Genomic DNA, 25,087 nt, shown 5'->3' with positions numbered 1-25,087 from the left:
CCTTTAGCTGAGAAGGCCAAGCAAGGAAACCCCAGTAGCAACGAGCAACCCTAGCATCTAAATCTTAGTTTCTAATACCATTCTCCAATAAGAGGAACCAGGCCTCCTTGGGAAAATGATTCTAGCACTGGGTCAAGAAATCCATACGGTGAGACTGGGACATCTTGTAGTGTAAGGCAGTGAGGAAGTGCTAAAACAACAACAACAACACAAAAACCCCAAAAACCCAACCCCCTACAATTATGGAGGTATATCAAACAGACACAGGAGCCAAATTAAAGAACTCCCAATGGTCAAAGCTGGAACAATTTAAGCAATAAAATAAAGTAGTATAGGATTAAAACTCAAAGTATAAAATAAATATCTGAGCCCATATTGATATAAATGAATGAATAAATAAATACAGGAGAAGAGACAAATCTCCCATGAAGAAGAATTTCAAATAATTTATGTAGCTACTCCACCCTCAAGGAGATATAGAGCATAACTCCTACTCCTTAAATGTGGAGTATACATAGCAACATCCTTCCAAAGAGCATAGTATGCAAGGGTGCGATGGGGGGGTGGAGGGGGAGAGTAACATTAAGGTGGATGAGCCTGGCAAATAGGATAGCCAGGTGATCATGGTCAACATCAAGAATGATAAGGCACGCCCAGCTGGGCGTGGCTCAGCGGTTAACCATCAACCTAGGATCCAGGAGATTGGGGTTCGATTCCCAGTAAGGGCACATGCCCGGATTGCAGGCTACAGCCGATCAATGACTCTCTCATCATTGAGGTTTCTATCTCTCTCTCTCCCTCTCCCTTCCTCTCTCTCTAGAAATCAATAAAAATATATATTTTTTAAAATGGTAAGTCACGTTGATAGTACATACCCTTGATAAGATTTGATGAGAAAGGTAGTTTACCTCTGTGGTCTTCCTCCCAAAAAACGAAATCCCCAGTCTAATCATGAGAAAAAGCACTGACAAATCCCACTGAGGGAACAGTCTACAAAATGTCTGATCAATAGTCCTCAAAACTGTCAAAGTCATCAAAAACAAAGAAAGTCTATGAAATTGTCACAGACAAGCAGAACCTAAAGAGACAGATGACTGACTACATGTAACATGGTGTCCTAGATAGGATGCTGGAACAGAAAAAGGACATTAGGTAAAAACTAAGGAAATCCAAATAAAGTATGGATTTAGTTAATAATAATGTATCTCTGATGGTCCATTAATGGTAATGAATGTACCATACTAATGTAAGATGTTAACAATAAGGGAAACTAGGTGCAAGGTGTATGGGGAGTCTCTATACTATCTTTGCAATATTTCTGTAAATCTAAAAGTACTCTAATATTAAAAGTTTATTTAAAAAGAAAAAACATCTGTTTGTGTGAACTCCTTGAGAACAGGGACAGGAATCAGATCTTAGGACCAGATAGTAGAAGTCAACTGAATGAAAAGATGAAAAGGAGGAAAAAGGAAGAAAAGAGCCTACTGGCTGCACAACTCTGTAATCCACCCTGTCCAGGTGGCTCAGTTGGTTGGAGCGTCGTCCATACAACTCCTGGAGGAAAAACATACAACCACTAAACATGGGCTACAAGTCCTATACCTGCAAAGCTACCCTTTCATTGGCAGAATGGCTAACTCCATGGGTCCTAAACCCACCTAAAGGTTTTCGCCATAAGTAACCCTACCCAAGTGGCCATTTAAAACCATCTCTGCCCAAAAGCTCTTTCTGTTTCCATGGATGCAAACATCTTCTTCAACCATAGCCAACAACTCAGCAATCCAATCCTATCCCATCTACCACCCTTCAGAACTGGCCGATACCTTTAGAAGCTTGCTTTCTCCACAGAGAGACTGACAGGCTTAGATGCTGAAGTTTTCCTACCTGGAGAAACCAATTAGCCATACTGTACCTACACTACAAAAAGCTAAGGCCAGCAAAAGTGTTTGCAAATCAGGAGCTGGCAAGACACAAGCTTAGATCGCAGAGATAAGCACTAGGTTTTCCTTAATCTGGAGGGGCCCTTTGGGACATTCTCTATGATGTTCTTATGGAATGTAACAGGATAGAGAATTAAATGAAAAGAAAGACCCCGATCCAATAAAACTTTGCTTCACATGCCATACAACCAGAAGTTGCTCTGTTTTCTAACCTAGCCACCAAGCACTAGGCCTCTGGTTGGGTGCAGGGGCTGCTAATCTCAGTGCAGGTGAGTAGTTATTAATGTCCTTCCCCCTATCCTGATCTTCCTCCTTGATAAGGAGCTCACTGACATCTCTCTGAGTATCCAGTCCCCTTGTTAAGGTGTAAGCAGACACAATTAGTAAGTCTTTTGATTCTGAATCAGAATCAATAAAATGTGTGTGGCTGATATAAAAACTGCAGGTGATCTGAATGCCAGTACTGGAAAGCAGTCCATCAAAAGCCCAGTTCATGGAAGAACTAGCCAGGGAAGATGGTCACCTTTTGTCCTTACTTCCAGGGATGACCATTTTAATCAAGTGGGAAACAATTTATAATAATCACTTATAAATACAAACTTAAGTAGCAACTTCTGGGATAAACTAGAGAATATGGTTCACATTTAAGTCCAATAGCAAGTACTACTGATTATTTAATAAGTAGCTTTTCCAAGCCTTGCCTCATTCGTGAGATGGACATCTAAGAATTAAAAATACACACACACAAACAAATCAAACAGTTACAATGTTTTACTCTTAATATCCCAATACTGGAAACAACCCAAGTGTCCAGCTTGGATTAACTCTGTGGTACATTCATACAATGCGATACTACTCAATAAGAAAAAAGAATTAGATGCATTAATCCATGCATGAATTCATACATGTATGAATCTCAAAACCATGTTGAGCCAAAGCAGCCAGGCATAAGAGTAGAAGCAGTGTGATTTTACTTACATAAAGTTCTGGAATGGGCAAAACTAATCTATGGCCCCAAAGGTATCCAAGGTTCTTAGTGCTCTTGTAGGTCCTTTATACCATCTCGCAAAGAGAATACAAGCAGGCAGGAAGAGCAAGGCCTGTTTCAAAGTGGGTAAAGGCAGGCAGGGATCTGGTCCACTGCCTTTGTAACTTTGATTGAACTGGGTAAACAAACTTCTGGCAGAATAAACAGGAAGACAGCATCCTCTTACATGTTATCAACATGCCCTCAGAAAGCAGATGAACCTGCTAGCTATTCTGGAAAAAAACCCAGTTGATTAATAATTATGCCAAAACCAAAATTATCCTTTTTTCTGGCACAGTAGATGTGCTTTGGCATCCAGATAGATCATACCAGTCAATGTCCTCAGCAGGAAAAAGTTTCACTATTTTGGGAAGCACTTGGGGGCAAACATCCTGACTGGCCCTTTGAGATAAAGTCTAACTAAAAATGAAGAATTCTCCAAGAACAATATTAACTTCTTTTACAGTAGGTATAGACTTCTATACTTAGACCCCCCCAAATCTTCCAGCTCAAGGTTATCTAGTTAACCATCACATTGGAGTGCAAAACTCTGGGGCTTCAAGCAAGCATTTATTCCAGAATTTGAACAAAGCTAGGGTTGTTTGGAAAGACGTCCCAAATCCTCATGTTTGCCTTCAATTCACCTCCAGGCCATATCAGTGGGGAAGTAGACAAGACCTTCCATTAAGAATGTAAATCTGAAAACAAACCATGACCTAAGTGGTGGTTATAATAATAATTCATTAAATTGAATATTTTTACGTTTTAAACATTTTTCTATATATGTCTTATATTTCAGAACAAAAGTTTTAAAGAGTATTACTTGTCTACCCTAGTGACCAGGGGATAAGATATATCACCAAAAAAAGGTAGATTTCATATCTTGTTGAGTGGACAAAAAACCCAAAAACACACATACACCCACACACAAAAAAAACACACAATAGCAACCATGATCCCCACAGCTAGAAAATGCCTGAAGTATGGGTGTTTTATGTTGTTCCAGGAAAGAAGAGTCTAGACTCTAAATTCTATTCCATTGAACTCCATGTCTGTACTTACACAAGTACCACACTGTCTTGACTATAATAGCTCTATATAAGTTCTAAAACAAGGAACTGTGAGTCCTCCAACTTTGTTCTTTTTCAATATTGTGTTGTATATTCTGGGTCCTCTCCATTTCCAAAAGGCTTTTATAATAGCTTGCCAATTTCTGCAAAAGAAAAAAAACACTGGGATTTTGTCAGAGATGGCATTGGAATATGTATGTATATGACTTTGGGGAGTACTAACATCTTAACAATATTAAGTCTTCCAATCCATGAACATTGGCTATCCTTACAATTATTTACGTCTCCTTGAAACACATTAAACAATGTTTTGTAATTTTCAGTGTATAAATCTTGCACTTCCTTGGATACATTTATTCCTTAACATTTTATTCTATTTGGTACTATTGTAAAAAAAATAGTTTTCTTAATTTCATTCACTGCTATGTATAGAAATACTACAGGGGGGCCAAGATGGCAGGGGATTAAGTGGAAGCTACACTGATACTCTCCCAGGACCAAACTGGAATTACAACTAAATTATAAAAAAAAAAAAAATCCTGAATAATCAACTGAATCAGACTAGCTGGAGAGAACCCTTATAACCAAGGACATAAAGGAGAGACTGGGAAGAAGTGCAGAAGCACGAGAGGGCTGCCTGGGCTCCCAGAGGCAGCAGCAGAAGTTGAAGTTCCTGAGGGATATCTCAGTTGTGGGGGCTTCCCACTGAGGACCTTGGGGTCTAAACCCCAAGCTTGGCTCCCCAGCCCAGAGCACCATAACTAAGAAAGGTGCCCACATAACATCTGGCTGTGAAAAGTAGTGGGGTTTCTGTCTGCCAGGGAGAGACAGCTGGAAATGCACGAATTCTCTTCAAGAGCCAATACACAAAGTTTTGTGTGCAGCCACTCACCCTGGGCTATAGAGGGCAGTGTGGACCAGAGTGGTGTGAGGAGAATCCAGGGTTGTGGGCTCTGAAGATAGATCTAGGAGGGCACCTTTCTGGATTCCTGTGCAGAGCCATTCGGCCATACTGCAGAGGAAATCTTTCTCAGGAAGGCCTTTACCATCCAGGTAGCTTTTACATGGGTGGTAGGGGGGAAAGCAATTGCCCCACCCATTGAAAACTTGGCATTGATGCCTTGCTGTGATATACAGCCTTGTGGTGGTCTATAGCCTGAGGCTCATTAAGAGACTGAATAACTATCAGCCTCTGGGTGCTTTGAGTCTTTGCCTAATCTGCTTCTGGGCCCAGGGCTTGGAAAAGCAGACCTTGGTGGGCATCTAGGTCCTTTCCAAACGCACCCAGCCTCAGCAGAGGCAGCCATAAGCTGTGGATTGCTGAAAGCTTCAAACAGGGTACTCAAGCCCAGTCACAAACAGTATCTGACATTGGCATTTACATGAGACCATCAAAAAAGACTGGGAGTCCTAGCAGGCCTACCTAATACATAGAAGCAAACCCAAAGAGGCAGCCAAAATGCAGAGAAAAAAAACAAGCCCCAAATGAAAGAAGAAGAGAATTCTCCAGAAGAAGAACTAAATGAAATGGAGATAAGCAATCTATCAGATAAAAAGTTCAGAATACTGATCATAAGGATGCTCAGTGACATAAGAAAACATATGGAAACTATAAAGGAAATTAAGAGTGACATAATAAAAATTTTTTAAAAAATGGAAGGAATAAACAGCAGATCAGGGGAAGCTGAGGACTGAATCAGAGAATTAAAAGACAGGGTAGAAAAAAATCACTCAGAGAACCAAAAAGAAAAAACAATTCAAAAAAACAGGAGGACAGCCCTAGCAGGTTTGGCTCAGTGCTTAGAGCAGTGGCACATGGACTGAAGGGTCCAGGGTTCAATTCCAGCCAAGGACATGTACCTCGGTTGCAGGCTTGATCCCCAGCCCTGGATGGGGCACATGGCCAGGGCATGTGAGGGAGGCAACAAACCAATGTCTCTCTCTCTCTGTCTCTCTTCCACTCTCTCTGAAAAGTAATAGAAAAAATATCCTGGGATAAGTATTAAAAACAAGCAAACAAAACTCAGGAGAACAGTTTAAGGGAGCTATTGGACAACATGAGACGTAACAATATTCGCATCATAGGAGTGCCAGAAGATGTAGAAAGTAAGCAAAGGTTAGAGAACCTGTTTGAAGAAATAGCAGAAATCTTCCCTAGCCTGGTGAAGGAAAAAGTCACACAAGTTCAGGAGGCACAGAGAGTCCCAAGCAAGAAGAAAAGAGGCCCAAGCCAGGACATCATAATTAAAACACTAAAAATTCAAGACAAAGAGAGAATCTTAAAGGCAGCAAGAAAAAAGTAATCTGTTACCTACAAAGGAGCCCCCATAAGGCTGTCAGCTGACTTACCATCAGAAACTCTACAGGCCAGAAGGGAATGGCATGAAGTATTCAAGGTAATGAAAAGCAAGGATCTTACGGCGGTCTGAGGAGGTGGCTGCAGGGTAGCCAGAGACCCCTGGCCACGGTGCGGGAGACAGCAGCTGCCCTGAAGGTTTCGGCTTTCCACGGCTCCCCTTGGTGCAGAGGAAGGGGGTGCCCTGATTGGGAATCGAACCCAAAACCCAGATATGTTTCCTTACCAGGAATCCAACCGGCAATCTTTCAGTGCACAGGACACTCCAACCAACTGAGCCACTCCAACCCGGCTACTTTATAACATTTTAAAGAAAAATATGAGAAGATGGCAGAACTGTGAGAAGCAGCAGAGGGCCCCCACTCCCAGCCACGGACTCTTTACTCCTAAAATCCTACGTAGCCAGCTTGGAAAAACCAGAGAAACATACCTGAGTGGATGAAGTGCGAGTGGGTAGCACCGAAGAAACATCACGGAGTCCGGTAAGGGGGGGGGGGCATAGGAAGGGGGAGTCCTCCATGAAGCCTGTGCTGGGCTCCAAGCCTGGAGGCTTGGAGGCTGCAACGCTCCCTCCCCGAGGGAGTGCGGACAGCATCCAAAAGCGGGGATCTCATACCCAGGGCGACGAGAGGGGAAGGAGCGCCCTGTGCACAGGGCAGAGGGACCCAGAGAAGCGGTGAGTCCCGGAAGGATGGACGCCTTCCTAGGAAACAAAGCCTCTGATAGCGGATGGCGCCATCCTAGCAAAACAAAGCTTCTAGTGGTGTCTAGTGCTCAGGGGTGCCGATCATAGGGAAGGCTGTCCCAAGGTCTGAGGCACCCAAGTGTTAAGGAACTGCGCTGAGCAGCCGCACACAGGGACCCTCTGCCTCCCTGTGGGGCACTGTGTTGAGCCCTAGAGAGCACTGAGTCTGTGTGGTGCAGGGGAGGGGAGGAGCCCTTCCACCCTGAGCTCATGGTGCGGAGAGGCTGGGATCAGTGACAGACCTGAAGGGCGCCCTGGTGGCCCTGAGCTCCCAGTGCAGAGAGGCTGGGATCGGTGACCAGCCCTGAGGGGCGCCATGGTGGCATGTGAAGCCGCCCCAGCTTTGCTGAGACCAGAGGTGCGGGGAGCTGCGTGGATCTGACTTTGGGTCCCCTCCCACTGGGTGCCTTCATGCACAGGCAGCGGGACGTTGCAGGGCGGACTTTCTGCCTGTGTGTTGCTTTGTGCGTTTGTGAGTCTGATCGAGGAACTGGTTCCCACCTTCCCAGCGTGCACTGTGCGGACAGACCAGAGGAGGCTGGGATTGGGATCTGCACAGTAGATGGTCTGAGGGGCGGGTCCAGATCACTGAAGCCTCAGACACACCCACAGGGCACAGTCATGAGTGCGAAGGGAGAGCAGCTCATAGGAGGACATTGCAAGAATAAGACTCTTAGGGACTGTTGTTTGGGAGCTGGAGGAAAAGCTGAAAACCCCTGCAGGGGACAGGTCAGGCAAAGGGCTCACCAGAATGTGTTCTTAATCAAACCCACTGAGCCCAGGCTGCCGAAACGGCCCATACAGAAAAGGCAACAGGCTGAAATCAATCTGAGGCTTCAGCAGGCCAGAGCATGGGGAACTAGAATCAGAGGACAAGGTAGGGACTGAGGAACTGGTGGTGGAGCAGAGATGGAGCAGAGACTAACGCCCGCAGAGTGAGGACCTGACTGCGAAACCTCTAAGTAAGGGGAGTGATATCCTGAGCTACACTAGCCACCCTGCACCCTAAAGACTCTACAGAAGACTTTGAAGTAATACCAGGCAACTACAAGGTTGCAAAATAGTTGACAAGAGGAGGTGGTCCACAGAGCCTCAGACCAACCATCTACCTAAGGACACCAGAGTGAAACCTAGACAGCTCCTCACATTGGCTGATACACAAACACCTCCCAGGAGAACTGAAATAAGCATACAAAACAGTGACCCTCAGAAAACATAAGTTGCCCAGAAGAAACTCACCTGATTGACTACCTTTTTTTCTTCTGTTTTTTTGTTTGGTTTGGTTTTGGTTTTTTTGGTTTTGGGATTTTTTTGTTTGTTTTTTGTTTGTGGGTTTATTTTTTCTCTTTTTTCCTTAGGAAGAAGAGAAGGGGGAGAAAGTTTGTTTTTTCTTCTTTTTTAAATTTTATAATAATTTTTTTTAAACATTTTTTAATGAAATTTTTCCCCCCTCTTCTTTATAAAAGAATTTTGTCTTGCTTAGCTTTTTAGTTTTGTTTTGGTTATTTACTTTGTTTTGTTTTATCCTTGCTTCTAACATCAAGACTTTCTTGATATCCCTGCTTAATGACTGGGACTATATCATTATCACCAAGTTTACAGCTTCCCTCTATAGTTTCCACCAAATCTCTTACTGGACTCCGTCCCTGCCTGGGCTGTATATCTCTCTCTCCTCTCGATCCATTAGCATAACTTTTTTTTCTTTTTCTTTTTATACTTTTCTTTCATTCTTTTGTTATCCTCCCTTCTGTCTTCCTGTCTTCTTGTTCTATTGTTAGTTTCTTATTCTCTTTATTGTATTTTTGTTTTCTCATTTTCAACTATTACCCTATTCCTATTCTCTCCCTTAATTTTTTGCTGGCCCTTCTTTCAGAATCTTTTCTCTGCTTCTGTTATCTCTCAGTAGCTTCTCTATTTTTTACATTTTAGTTTATTATTGTTTTCCAAATTTTCACTAGTATTAACAATAATATACATCTCTCTCTCTCTAAGCGTTACTTTTCTTTCTCTCTTTTTTTAAGCATTTTTATGTGTGTGTGTATTCTCCCTTTACTCTCCCAGTTCTATTTTCACATTGGTTGTTTTCATTGTGACTGTCAAGATATGTTGTAAGATACCTCTTGTTTCCAGGAAGTTCAGGTGTGTATTGTCTTGCCTTGCCAACACCCGTACAACAGCTTACACGACGAGGTTGGGGCTGAGACACAGTTAGCCAATCTGAGAGGAGGGTCCTCCCAAGGACTGAACAACGACAATCCAGACCCAACCACACAGGAGACCATAAAGAAACCACAAAAGGGACACCCACAAGAGGGACACGCCTAGAGCAAAGAGCTCAGAGGTATTAGGAAAACACACCTCTGGGCTCCACTGGACCCACAAGACAAAATCCCATCCCACAAGACTGGGAGACAGCAAATATATCTAATATATAGATACAAACACTAAGACCTACCAAAATGGGGAGACAAAGAAACAATCCCCAAATTAAAGAAAAGGGAAAATCGCCAGAAAAAAACATTGATGAGATGGAGTTAAGCAAGTTATCAGAAATGGAGTTCAGAGTACTGATGATGACGATGTTCAAGTAACTTAAGAAGATACTAGATGATAAGATCGAGGACCTTAGTGAAAACATGAAGAGATACATACCATAAGCAAAACTAGGACAAAGACAAAGAATGCTGTATCTGATATCAAGAATGGATTGGAAGGAGTTAAAAGCAGGCTCAATGAAACAGAGGATAGAATAAGTGACTTAGAAGACAAGGTAGAAAAAAATGACACAATCAAAGCAGCAAAAAGAAAAAAGCATGAGGACAGTATAAGGGAGCTTTGGGACAACATGAAGCAAAACAACATTTGTATTATAGGAGTGCCACAGGGGGAGGAAAGAGCGCAAGGGATAGAGAACTTGGTAGAGGAAATAATTATAGAAAACTTCCATAGGCTGGCGAAGGAGAAAGCCACACAAGTCCTTCACAGAGGGTTCCAAACCAGAGGGACCCAAAGAGACCCACTCAAAGACACATCATAATTAAAATGGCAAATGTCAAGGACAAAGAGAAAATATAAAGGGTTGCAAGAGAGAGACAAGCAGTGACCTACAAGGGAACCCCCATAAGGCTGACAGCTGATTTCTCAAAAGAGACTCTTCAGGCCAGAAGGGAGTGGCATGAAGTTCTCCAAGTAATGAAAAGCAAGACCATGCAACCAAGATTGCTTTATCCAGCAAGGCTATCATTTAAAATTGAAGGGGAAATATAGAGCTTCCCAGACAAAAAAAAAGGCTAAAGGAGTTCAGTACCACTAAACCAGCATTGCAAGAAATGCAAAAAGGACTACTTTAAGAAAAAGAAGGAATAGTGAGAGAAAGGTACATCTGCATAAAGGGGAAAAATGGCATTAAATAAGTTGATATCAATAGTAACCTTAAATGAAAATGGAATAAATGGGCCAATCAAAAGACATAGGGTAGCTGAATGGATAAGAAAACAGGACCCAAATATATGCTGTCTACAACTGACCCACCTGAGAGCAAAAGACTCACACAGGCTAAAAGTGAAGGGATGGAGTAAAGTATTCCATGCAAATGGAAAGGAAAATAATGCTGGAGTAGCAAAACAGACTTCATAATAAAGACCATAACAAGACACAAAGATGCTCAGTACATATTACTAAAGAGATCAATCCAACAGGAGGAAATAACCCTTATGAACATTTATGCACCCAATACAGGAGCACCTAAATATATAAAAAATTTCTTCGGGCACTTTGAAGGGGAGATTGACAGCAACACAATCATAGTGGGGGACTTTAACACCCCACTGTCAGCATTGGACAGATCATCAAGACAAAAAATCAACAGAGAAATGCAGAACTTAAATAAATCACTAGACCTAATGGATTTAATTGACATTTACAGAACATTTCACCCCAAAGCAGCAGAATACACATTCTTCTCAAGTGCATATGGAACATTCTCAAAAATAGACCACCTGTTAGGGCACAAGGGAAGTCTCTACAAATATAAGACTGAAATCATATCAAGCATCTTCTCGGATCACAATGCCATGAAACTAGAAATCAACCACTATAAAAAAACTCAAAAATATTCAAACACATGGAGGCTAAATAGCATGTTATTACACAATGAATGGGTTGCCAAAGAGATCAAGGAAGAAATCAAAAACTTCATCCAAAGTAACAAAATTGAACAGACAACAACCCCAAATCTATGGGACACAGCAAAAGCAGTCCTGAGAGGAAAATTCATAGCATTACAGGCCTATCTCAAGAAACAAGAAAGACCTCTAATGAACCATATAACACAACAACTAAAAGAACTAGAACAAGAACAGCAAGAAAAGCCCCAAGGAAGTAGAAGGAAGGAAATAATAAAGATCAGAGCAGAAATTAATGACATAGAGACTAAAAAAACAATACAAAAAAATCAATGAAACCAAGAGCTGGTTCTTTGAAAAGATAAATAAGATTGATGCACCTTTAGCCAGATTCAGTAAGAAACAAAGAGAGAGGGCACAAATAAATAAAATCAGAAATGAAAGAGGTGATATAACAAGTGACCCAAGGGTAATACAAAAGATTGTAAGAAAATACTATGAGCGCCCGGCCGGGTGTGGCTCAGCGTTTGAGCACCAACCTAGGATCCAGGCGATCGGGGTTCGATTCCCGGTCAGGGCACATGCCCGGGTTGGGGGCTCAATCAATGACTCTCTCATCATTGATGTTTCTATCTCTCTCTCTCCCTCTCCTTTCCTCTCTGAAATCAATAAAGATATATTTAATAAAAAAAAAAAGAAAATACTATGAGCAACTATATGCCAACAAATTGGACAACATGGGGGAAATGGACAAATTCCTAGAAGCATACAACCTTCCAAAGCTGAATCAAGAAGAGGCAGAAAACCTGAATAGGCTGATAACAACTAATGAAATTGAAGCAGTAATCAAAAAACTCCCAGCAAACAAAAGTCCTGGACCAGATGGATTTACAGGCGAGTTTTAACAAACATTCAAAGAAGAATTAACACCTATTCTCTTCAAACTATTCCAGAAAATTCAAGAGGAGGGAAAACTCCCAAACTCTTTTTATGAAGCCAGCAGCATCCTAATGCCAAAACCAGATAAAGATGCTACAAAGAAAGAAAATTACAGGCCAATATCCCTGATGAACATAGATGCTAAAATCCTCACTAAAATACTAACAAACTGGATCCAGCAATACATTAAAAAGATCATACATAATGACCAAGTGGGATCTATTCCAGGGATGCAAGGCTGGTACAACATCTACAAATCAATAAATGTGATACATCACATAAATAAAATGAAGGACAAAAGTCATATGATCATATCAATAGATGCAGAAAAAGCATTCAACCAAATCCAGCACACATTTCTGATAAAAACTCTCAGCAAAATGGGAATAGAGGGATAATACCTCAACATAATAAAGGCTATATATGACAGACCTACAGCCAACATCATACTCAATGGGCAAAAACTAAAACCATTTCCATTATAAACAGGAACAAGACAGGGATGTCCACTTTCAACACTCTTATTCAACATAGTACTGGAAGTTCTCACCATAGCCATCAGACAGGAGGAAAACATAAAAGGTATCCAAATTGATAAGGAGGAAGTAAAACTGTCATTATTTGCAGATGACATGATATTGTACACAGAAAACCGTAAAGACTCCATCAAAGTACTACTAGATTTGATAAACGAATTTGGCAAGGTAGCTGGATACAAAATCAACATCCGGAAATCAATGGCATTCTTATACACCAACAATGAACTTTCAGAGACAGAAACTAAAAAAGCAATATCATTTACCATTGCAACTAAAAAAATAAGATACCTAGGAATAAACTTAACCAAGGATGTAAAAGACCTGTACTCATAAAACTACGTGACACTGAAAAAAGGAATAGAGGAAAATTTAAACAGTGGAATAACATACCATGCTCATGGATTGAAAGAATTAATATCATTAAAATGTCCATACTACCCAAAGCAATTTATAAATTCAATGCAATTCCTATGAAAATACCAACAGCATATTTCACAGAACTAGAACAAACATTTTGAAAATTTATATGGAACCAAAAAAGGCCCCAAATAGCTGTAGCCATCTTGAGAAAAAAGAACAAATTGGGAGGGATCACATTACCGGACTTCAAACTGCATTACAAAGCCACTGTAATCAAAACAGCCTGGTACTGGTACAACAACAGGCATATAGATCAATGGAACAGAACAGAGACACCAGAAATAGACCCATGCCACTATGGTCAGTTAATATTTGACAAAGGAGGCAAGAGTATCCAATGGAGTAAAGACAGTCTCTTCAATAAGTGGTGCTGGGAAAATTGGACAGATACATGCAAAAAAATGAAACTAAACCACCAACTTTCACCATACACAAAAATAAACTCAAAATGGATAAAAGACTTAAATGTAAGTCATGAAACCATAAAAATCCTGGAAGAAAACATAGGCAGTAAAGTCACAGACATCCCACGTAGTGGACTTTTCACTGATACCTCTCCCTGGGCAAGAGAAACAAAAGAAAAAATAAACATATGGGACTACATCAAACTAAAAAGCTCTGTACAGCAAAAGAAAACAGCCTCAAAATACAAAGGAACCCCACAGTCTGGGAAAACATATTGGCCAAGGATGAATCTGATAAGAGGTTAATTTCCAAAGTGTACAAAGAACTCATATTACTCAGCAGGAGGAAGACAAACAACCCAATTAAGAAACGGGCAAAGGACTTGAATAGACACTTCTCCAAAGAGGACATACAAATGTCCAAGAGATACATGAGAAAATGCTCAAGGTCGCTAATCATCAGAGAGATGCAAATTAAAACCACAATGAGGTATCACTTCACACCTGTCAGAATGGCTACCATCAACAAATCAACAAACAACACCTGCTGGCGAGGGTGTGGAGAAAGGGGAACCCTAGTGCACTGCTGGTGGGAATGCAGACTGGTGCAACCACTATGGAAAACAGTATGGAGGTTCCTCAAAAAATTAAAAATGGAGTTGTCTTTTGACCCAGTGATTCCACTCCTAGGAATGTATCCTAAGAATCCTGAAACATTTATCAGAAAGAATATATGTACCCCGATGTTCATAGCAGCACAGTTTATAATAGCTACGATCTGGAAACAGCCCAAGTGCCCATCAGTAGATGAGTGGATAAAAAAGCTGTGGGACATTTACACCATGGACACTACGCAGCTGTAAAGGAGAAGAATCTTGTACCCTTTGGGACATTATGGATGGAACTGGAGAAAATTATGCTAAGTGAAATAAGCCAGGCAGTGAAAGACAAACATCACATGATCTCGCTTATACGTGGAATCTAAAGAACTTAATAAACTGATGAACAGAATAGATTCAATGACATGGAAGCATAGATGAGACTGATGAATGTCAGAGGGATGGAGGAGGACGGGTGGGTGGAGGGGGAGAGAGTAACCAAAGAATTTATGTGCATATATACACAACCCAAGGACAGGAACAATGGTGGGGAGAGGGACTGGGGAGGGGGATGGGACGGGGTGGAACGGGTCACTGGAGAGAAAAAGGGACATCTGTAATATTTTAAACAAAAACAAAATTTTAAAAAAAAGAAAAAAGATAAGAAGAAAAAAAAAGAAATGCAAGGATCTGAAACCAAGAATACTCTATCCAACAAGGCTATCATTCAAAATAGATGGTGAAATAAAAGCTTTTCAGACCCAAAAAAAAAAAAAGGCTAAAGGAGTTAATCACCACCAAACAAGCATTGCAAGAAATATTAAAGGGACTGCTGTAATAAGTAGCAATAGAGAGAGGGAGAGAAAATGGGCATAAAGAATTAAAATGGCAATAGATAAGTCCTTCTCAATAATAACCTTAAATGTAAATTCTCCAATCAAAAGACATAGGGTAGCTGAATGGGTAAGAACACATGACCCAAATATATGCTGTCTACAAGAGCCCCACCTCAGAACAAAAGACTCACACAGGATGAGAGTAAAGGGATGTAAAAAAAGTTTCCATGCAAATGGAAATGAAAAAAAAAAAACACACACACACGCTGGTATAGCAATACTCATATCTGACAAAACAGACTTCAAAATGAAGGCCATAACAAGAGACAATAAAGGTCACTACATAATACTAAAGAGATCGATCCAACAAGAGAATATACCCCTGGTAAACATATATGCACCCAATACAGGAGAATCTAAATATACTACCATCAACGAATCAACAAATGATGTGCTGGCAAGGAATTGGAGAAAGGGGAACCCTGGTACACTGCTGGTGGGAATGTAGACAGGTGCAGCCAGTGTGGAAAACAGTACGGAGTTATGTCAAAAAATTTAAAATGGAACTGCCTTTTGACCCAGGGATACCACTTTTAGGAATATATCCTAAGAATCCTGAAACACCAATCAGAAAGAATATATGCACCCCTATGTTCATAACAGCCCAATTTATAATAGCTAAGATCTGGAAACAGTGCGCATCAGTAGATGAGTGGATTAAAAAGCCGTGAGACATTTACACCACGGAATACTATGCAGCTGTAAAGGAAAAGGATCTCTTACTCTTTAGGACAGCATGGATGGACCTGGAGAATATTATGCTAAGCAAAATAAGCCATGCAGAGAAAGACAAACATCACATGATTTCACATGTATGTGGAATCTAAAGAACTTAATAATCTGATGAACAAAATAGATTCAGTGACACAGAAGCATGGAACAGATTGATGAATCTCAGAGGAAAGAGGGGGTGGGTAGGTGGAAAGAGATTGACCAAACAATTTATATGCACGTATGCATAACCCATGGACACAGACAACAGTGTGGTGAAGACCTGGGGCAGGGGGTGGGTGTGGGGTAGAAGGGGTCAATGGGGAAAAAGGGGACATCTGTAATACTTTCAACAATAAAGATAAATTAAAAAAACAACAACACAACTTCTGGAGGACTTTAAGGGAAAGATCAACAGCAATACAGTCATAGTAGGGGACTTAACAGCCCATGACTTTACTGGATAGATCTTCCAGGCAAAAACAACAACAAGGGAACAATGACTCTAAATGACACACTAGATCAGATGGATTTAATTGACATTTACAGAACATTTCACCCCAAAGCTGCAGAATATGCATTCTCCTCAAGTGCATGTCCAACATTCTCAAAGACAGACGACACGTTAAGACACAAAACAAGTCTCTACAAGTTCAAGAAGACTGAAATCATATCAAGCATCTTCTTGGACACTTACACCATGGAATATTATGCAGCTGCAAAAAAGAAGGATCTCTTACCCTTTGAGACAGCATGGTGGGACCCAGACAGTACTATGCTAAGTGAAATAAGCCAGTCAGAGAAAGACAAGTATCACATGATCTTACTCATGTGTGGAATCTAATGAACAAAATAAACCCATGAACAAAACAGATCCAGAGATATTAGAGCATGGAACACACTGACGATTCTCAGAGGGAAGGCAGGGGTGGGAGGGTGGCTGGAGAGAGATTAACCTAAGAACTTATATGTACATAATCATAACCCATGGACACAGACAATAGTGTGGTGAAGGCCTGGAGGTGGGGGGGGGGTACAGGATGGAGGGGATCAATGGGGGGGAAGGGACATCTGTAATACTTTCAACAATAAAGATATATTAAAACATTTAAAAAAATACAACTGAATTTTGATATGATCTTGTATTATGCAACTTTGCTGAACGTATTAGCTCTTATAGTTTTTTGAGGATTCATAGACCTTTCTGTATAAAAGATCATTCAATCTGCAAATACAAATAGTTTTACTTCTTTCTTTCTAACCTACATGCCTTTTATTTCTTTTTCTTGACTAACTGCCCTGGCTAGAACCTCTATTACAATGTTGAATTATAACAAATTATAATGTTGAATAGAAGTAGCAAGCACAGACACCCTTGTCTTGTTTCTGATATAAGGGTGGAAAGTTTTCAGTCTTTCACTATTATATATGTTACTTTGGGTTTTTGTAGATACCCTTGATCAGGTTGAAGAAGTTATCTTGTATTACTAGCTTGTTGAGTGTTTTGATCATTAAAGGCTGCTAGATTTTGTTAAATGTTTTTTTCTGCACCTATTGAGATGAACACGTGGTTTTGTCCTTTGGTTTTTGACAAGTTGTATATGTCTATTATTGAGTAGAGATGTCAAGTAAGCAGTTGGATACAGGAGTATGGAGTTCAGAAGAGGTCAGGACTAAATAAAAAAATGTGAATATTTTCAGCATAAAGATGGGATTTAAAGCCAAGAACCTAGATAAAATCAACAAAGGAAGGAGAGTAATTAAAAGAAAACACACACAGCAGTCCAACACTCCAACATTAAGAGCACTTACAGAAGAATTCCAATTAATGAATACAAAAAGAATGGCAAAATTAGAAAATCACCACTTTGTAATCCCTAATGAAATAACTGATTTGGGCAATGATTATCAATAGATGAAAGGGTGATGGGGAACTAGGTACTCACAAGATGCTAAAGTATCCCCAAAATATTATTTAACCATTATAAGGGGGGAAATGCAACCCCGCAAACAAAGGATCAGCCTGTGACCAAATGAACCCATTTCTTAACATTAGTAAAAGTAGGAAAATCAGACATTATATGCTTCCTGATATGATGTAATATTAAGTACATGGCCTCTCCCATAAAGTAGTCATGCCAAAGATATTGAACCTTAACCTTAATCTTTTTTGCTCTGAAATAGTTCCTTAATTTTTTTATTGAGGTATAACTGACATACACTATTATATTAGTTTCAAGTGTACAAAATAATGATTTAATATTTATATACATTGTGGAATGATCACCACGCTAAGTCTAGTTAACATCAGTCACCATGCATAGTTAGAAAAAAATGTTTTATTGTGATGGAAACTTTTAAGATTTATTCTATCAACTTTCAAATGTGCAATACAGTATTACTATAGTTGTCATGCTGTACAATATATCCCATGATTTATTTCCTTTATAACTGGAAGTTTGCACCTGTTGACCACCTTCATCCATTTTGTATACCTCCCACCCCCCACCTCTGGCAACCACCAATCTATTCTCTGTATCTATGAACTTGGCGCTTTTTGTTTTTAGATTTCACAAGAAGTGAGACCATAGGGTATTGTCTTTCTCTGTCTGATTTATTTCACTTAGCATAATGCCCTCAAAGTACATCCATGTTGTCACAAATTGCAGGGTTTCCTTCTTTTTATGGCTGAGTAATATTCCACTTTGTATATGTGCCACATTTTCCTTATCCACTCCTTTATATTTAAATTACAGGAGACAGAACAAGCTAATGATGCTACAAGGAAGCCGAACAGACTAATCTAAATAATTGGCAATGGATGCCCGGCCAGGCGTGGCTCAGCAGTTGAGCATTGACCTAGGATCCAGGCGATCGGGGTTCAATTCCCGGTCAGGGCACATGCCTGGGTTGCAGGCTAGGCAGCCAATCAATGACTCTCTCATCATTGATGTTTCTATCTCTCTCTCCCTCTCTTTTCCTCTCTCTGAAATCAATAAACATACATTAAAAAAAAAAAAATCATTGGCATAGAAATGAGAGTGGGGGTGGGTGGGTGGGAAGGGACTGTTCAAGATTAAGAAGTTTAAGAAATATAATCAAATTCAGTGTTGTGGACCTTATTTAGGTCCTGATTCAAACCAATTATAAAAAGACTTAAAAGCATTTCAAAAATTTAAATACAGATTGTGTATTAGCTGATATCCGAGAATTAGTTTATTTTGTTAGTTGTGATATAGTGTGATGGATTTTAAGATTTTTTTTAGAGATGCATACTAAAGTATTTAAAAATGAAATGCATGATGCCTGAGAATTTAACTTAAAGTATGTTAGAAGAAAATGTGACTGAGGATATGACGAGGATTCAGCAGAATCTGAGAAGCAGCAACCAGTGAGATAGGAAGAACATTGGAAGAATGAGGGGTCCTGGAAGCCAAATGAATCAAGTGTTTCATGGAGAAGTGATCAGCTCTATCAAGTACTGCTGGTAGGTCAAGGAAGATGAGCATTAAAAATTGACCATTATTTAGTTATATGAAAGTCATTGGTGGCCTTGACAAAAGCAGTTTGAATAAAGTAATAGGAGTAGTGGGTGACACAGAAAAAGAGAAAGAGAGCACATGGTTGGGTGACAGCAAGAGAGAGTGGACAACATAGAGTAAAACCAAGTGGGTGACAGAAAGAGAAGATGACACAGACAGTGAGTGAGAGAAAAGGTGGGAAACATAGGAAAGAGGGTGGGTGACTCTGCCACTCATCATTTATTTCCTCTCAGTTCCAAATTCACTCCTCAATACCTGTTCTGTGACAATGGACAGAATTCCTTTAAGCACCTCTCCTTTACAGCCAGGACAATGTCAAGTTTTCTCAGTAGGGGGCGCCTGAGGGACATTGCAGGAGAAAGGGGCTCTCCTGAAGTTGCCAGCCGCTGCAGCACAGTGATCAGCCAGCCACACACCAACACCCAGTCCCTCAATGACCTTGAAGGGTCCACCTGGCCTGGAGATGAGCTTCTTGAAGCCCTCTCTACATAAAAACCAGTTCTCTCAGCAGCTAGCCTATGCCCCTGGCCCCACCCCTTTCGCTCGTCTAAGCCATGGGTTGCTCAAAGCCTGCTCCCAACCGGCACTCCAGAAGGTTGCTTCCTGTTGGCCTTGGGAAGGGGTGGGCAACATCCAGCCTGCAGGCATATTTGGTCTGGCCCTGCCAAGGCAACTGAAGGCGTGACTCAAAATTCAATAAATCTAGGAGCTTTTTTCAGAACTAATTTTTAAGTTGATGATTTTGTATGGCCCACAAATGACGTTATAAATATCCAAATGGCCCTTGGCGATAAAGGTCCCCCACCCCTGGCCTAGGGAATGCATACCAGCTCCTGGCCTGGGAAAACCAGCATACTTCTCTGCTATCCAGTGGGGGGGGGGGAACTATACCTTCTCCAAGGAGGTCTGAGCCTCAGCCTTGGGGAGAGAGCCCCCTTCCAAGTTTATCCTTTTCTTAGTACTCTCCCTTAGCCCTAGGGTACCATAATGCAGTTTCCTTATTTTATATGGCCACTCATTTAATGGTTTAATAATTCTTTACATTAAAATTCATGCTTTAATATACTGTATGGCTTCTACCTCCTGATTGGACCCACAAAGATACAGTGACAGAGAAAAAAGAGTGTAAATGACAGGATGAGTGACAGAAAAAAAAGTAGGTGACAGGGAAAGAGTGGGTAACAGAGAATGGGTCATAGAGAAACAAAACTACAGAGTTGGTGACAGATCTTGGGTGACAGATAAAGGGGGGAAGGGGCAACAGAGGTACAGAGTGGGGAGGATGACAGAGAGAAAGAAGGTGGGATGACAGAAAGAGTGAGTGGGTGAGAGTGGATGACAGTGTGAGCAGGTAGATGACAGTGCGGAACAGGTGGGTGACAGAAAGAGAAACAGGTGGGCAAGAGAGAAGGGGGGGGTGGGTGACAGAGCGAGACAATGGAAGAGAGCGAGAGAATATGAGTGCCAGAGAGGGACAGTGGGTGACAGATATGGGTGACAAACAGGGAGAGATAATGGGTGACAGAAAGAGAGAGAGAAGTGGGGAGAGGGAGAGAAAGAATGCCAGAGAAAGAGAGGGGAGGGGAAATGGTGAGAGGAGCAACAGAGTGGAAGCATATGGCCCCCGCACAAATAGGCAGTGGGTATCAGAGTGAGAGGGTGGGCAAGAGAGGAGCTGCTGGGAGCTGCTCACCAAGGGAGAGCAGGACTGACACAGAGAATGTGTGACAGTGTTATCCTATGTGACAGAAGATGAAGGTGTGTGAAAAAAAAAGCAGGTGTGCAGAGAGTGTGAAGTTTTCTTTCATCTCTTAGGCAGGAGAGGCAGAGAAAGGGAAGGAGAGGGACAGACAGGGGAGGGAGGGAGAGAGACAGAAAAATTGTGTTAGAGTAGGATTTTGCCAAGGAGCAGAATTATGAGCAATAGAGAAGGTAAGAGAAGGCGATGCTTTTTGTGTAAGGGTGTTTCAGTAGGGGGGGATTTGGAAGAGCACGGGAGGCACTGAGAAAGAGGAGTAAAAGAGGAATTATGAGACTTGGGGGATCATGAGAGATAGGGTGTGATGAGAGACAAAGAAACTGTGAAAGAAAGGTTTGGAGTGTGATAGCAAATGATGACTTGAGATAAGGGGGTGATTGTTGAGGGCAGTGGGAGAGAGACAATTTGAGAATGTTCTGAAGAAAGCACGTGGGAGCAAGTATGAGACAGATGCCAGCATGAGAGGGAGTCTTAAGGAACCAGTGCACAGGGCAAGCTGAAAGGCCCACTTGCTTGCTCACAGAAAGGAGGGAAGGGGACTGAAGGCCTTAAGCCTTATCACCACTTTCCAGATGAGAATACTGAGGGTCAGAAAAGTCAAGTGACTTGCTTGAGGTCTCCTAGCTAGCAGGTGGCAAAGCCACAATGTGAAACCCAAATGGCCCAACTCTAAAGCCAACACTCTATCACACTACACTGCCTCCATCTGTTTTCGCCAAATCTTCCTTAACGAAGTCATGAAACTTAGTCCAAAAATGTGCTTTTTTACTCCTCTGTAAGGACACCTTTGGCTTTAACAGCCTTAAAACATTATTTTTTTGAAAAGGGAGACAAAACTGTTCACTGCCCCAATTTATTTCTTTGTACTGCATCAAAATTTAAAACTTCTAAAAAAAAACCTCATAGACACAGACAACCGTATGGTGATTACCAGAAGGATAAGGGGTGGGGGGAGGTAGAAGAGGATAAAGCCGGGATAAATGATGATGGAAGGAGACTTGGATTGGGGTGGTGAACACAATACTATAGATGATGTAGCATAGAATTGTACACCTGAAACCTATATAATTTTATTAACTAATGTCACCCAAGAAATTCAGTAAAAAAGTAAAGTATATTGAAAAAAATAAATTAAAGCTAAACTCTAAAAAAATTTTAAAAAATACAATTTCGGTGCATCAAAGGACACAGTCAACAGAGTGAAAAGGCAACCTAAAAAAATGGGAGAAAATATCTGCAAATCATCTATCAGATAAGGGGTTACTATCCAGAATATGTAGAGAACTACAACTCAACAACAACAAACCACCGAATTTAAAAAGGACTCGAACAGCCCGGCCGGGCGTGGCTCAGCAGTTGAGCATCCACCTAGGATCCAGGCGATCAGGGTTTGATTCCCAGTCAGGGCACATGCCTGGGTTGCGGGCTCGATCAATGACTCTCTCATCATTGATGTTTCTCTCTCTCTCCCTCTCCTTTCCTCTCTCTGAAATCAATAAAGATATATTTTTAAAAAGTAAAAATAAAATAAAAAGGACTTGAACAGACACTTCTCCGAAGAAGACATACAGATGGCTAACAGGTACATGAAAAGATTCTCAACATCAGTAATCTTTAGAGAAATGCAAATCAAAACCCGAATGAGGTGCCACTTCAATATTAGGATGGCTAGTAACAACAACAAAACAGAAAATAAGTGTTAGCTAGAATGGGGAAAACTGGAACCCTTTTGCACTGTTTGTGGGAATGTAAAATGGTGTAGCTACTCTAGAGGACAGTATGGCAATTGCCCAAGAAATTAAAAATAGAACTACCATACAATCCAGCATTCCCACTTCTGGATATATATCTAAAAGAATTGAAAGCAGGACTTTGAAGAGATATTTGCATATCTATGTTCACAGCAGCACTATCACAATAATCAAGAGATCAAAGTATCCATTAATCAAGTATCCATTAATGGATAAAGAAAATATATAATATATGCATACAATGGAATATTATTCCATCTTAAACAGGAAGGAAATCCTGTCACATGACACTACATGGATGAACCTTGAGGACATTATACTAAGGCAAATAACCCAGTCACAGAAAGACAAATACTGTATGGTTCCTCTTATGTGAAGTCCCTGGAGGAGTCAAGATGCACAGAAACAGAAAGTAGAATGATGGTTGCCAGGGGCTGAGGAAGTCGGGAATGAGCAGCTGCTGTTTAACAGGTACAGTTTTAGTTTTGCAAGATGAAGAGTTCTGGAGATGGATGGTGGTGATGTTTGAATAATGTTAATGTGCCTAGTACCACTAAAGAACGGTTAAAACAAATTTCGTTAACACAAATTTTATGTTGTGTGTATTTAACAATTTAAAAAATTTTAGCCAGGCTGGGCGTGGCTCAGCAGCTGAGCACCGACCTAGGATCCGGCAAACCGGGGTTTGATTCCCGGTGAGGACACATGCCCGGGATGCGGGCTCCATCACCCTGTCTGGACGTGCAATAGGCAGCCACTCAATGACTCTCTCATCATTGATGTTTCTATCTCTCCCTCTCCCTCTCCCTTCCTCTCCCTGAAATCAATAAAGATATACATACATTTTTAAAAAGTCTCTTCCTCTTATGAGGCCTTCCCTTGGCTCACAGATCCGGTAGTTGGCCATTCCCTCCTTGAACGCAGATACTATGCCTTGCACGTTATACCTCTTACAGCACTTATTATTATAGGTTTACCTATCCCTTTCCACTACTAGATTATAAGCAATTTAGAAGGGAAGGCCAACGTTTTACTCATCTCTTTATTCCCTAGGCCTGGGGCTTGGTAGGCTATAAAGACTCAAGAAAGGCCCAGCCGAGCGTGGCTCAGCGGTTGAGCGTCAACCTAGGATACAGGCCATCGGGGTTCGACTCCCGGTCAGGGCACATGCCCAGATTGTGGCCTCTATCAATGACTCTCTCATCATTGATGTTTCTATCTCTCTCTCTCCCCCTCTCCTTTCCTCTCTCTGAAATCAATAAAGATACATTAAAAAAAAAAAGACTCAAGAAAGGCTTGATCAACTGAAGTTCTGGCTCTTAATGAGTTCATAAAAGTGAGTCATTTGACCCCCAAAAGGGGCATTGGGGGGCTCCCCAGGCTTTAGAAATCTGAGCAGATTCCCGCGCCCTGAGAATGCGGGCGACTGTCTCAAAAGGCTCCACCTCAGCAGTTTTAGGCCCCTGGGAGGGTCCGAGACCCCCCCTGCCCTCACCCTCCACTCCCCGCAAGGGCCTGCGAGCTAGACCCGCTCAGCGGCGCAGACATACCTCAGATAAAGGGCAGCTTGCTCTGGGCTTAAAGCCTCGGCTTCCACAAACCCTTGGGACGCCTCCATGACCGTCACTTCGGGTCCTAGTTATCTCCACCAGGAATTGAATTTCGCTCGCCCACGCCCGGCGCATGCGCTGTAAGCATGGAAAGGGGGCGGGGAAGGAGAGGGGCCAACCGTTAGCCTCCTGCTGGCCAATCCCCATCTTCACGTTGGGGCGCCACCATCTGAGTACTTCCTTCAAAGGTCGCGCGCCTGCGTGTACGCCCGCTGGAGCTCAGAGATGGTCTCGCCCCGGCGGCGCGGGGTGGGCGTGTCCTCTTGTTTTTTTCTAGCATTTTCAGTCCAATTCAAACCGTGCGTAGGCCAATCCGTGCGTGTGCGTGTGCGTGTGCGTGTGCGTGTGCGATCCTCGTGAGTGGAGTGGACTGCGAGGTATACCTGCGTCATCTTCGTAGCCACTAGAGACCTCCCCCACAGCCTGCGCCCCAAATATCATTTCTTCCCTGCTGGCCACTGCATGGCACTAGAGCATGCCTTGAATTCAAACACCCTGGGAGTCATAGTCCCTGTGACTGAAACTCACATTGAAGAAGGGTTTCAAGAACCAAGTCGCCCAGGCGGTGTAGCTCAGAGGTTGAGCATCGACCTATATGATCCAGGAGATCGCGGTTCATATTCCCGGCCAGGGCACATACTTGGTTGCGGGCTCC

The 25,087-nt window shown here is 41.7% G+C and overlaps 1 protein-coding gene across 1 annotated transcript in view; it reads right to left on the bottom strand.

Moving 5' to 3' along the window:
• The window catches only part of ERCC6L (ERCC excision repair 6 like DNA helicase), a 33,852-nt gene extending 9,385 nt beyond the window's left edge, over positions 1-24,467 (bottom strand). Inside the window, exon 1 of the mRNA XM_016219078.2 lies at positions 24,373-24,467. Coding sequence (XP_016074564.2) covers positions 24,373-24,440 — 68 coding nt within the window. The 5' untranslated portion in view covers positions 24,441-24,467. The remainder of the gene's footprint in view (positions 1-24,372) is intronic.
• Between the last annotated feature and the right edge of the window lie 620 nt (positions 24,468-25,087).

Source organism: Miniopterus natalensis, chromosome X, assembly GCF_054644295.1.
Source record: "Miniopterus natalensis isolate mMinNat1 chromosome X, mMinNat1.hap1, whole genome shotgun sequence".
NCBI classification, from domain to species: Eukaryota; Metazoa; Chordata; class Mammalia; order Chiroptera; family Miniopteridae; genus Miniopterus; species Miniopterus natalensis.
The sequence above is the reverse complement of the archived record's forward strand: the minus strand, read 5'-3'. Positions and strand labels throughout refer to the sequence as shown.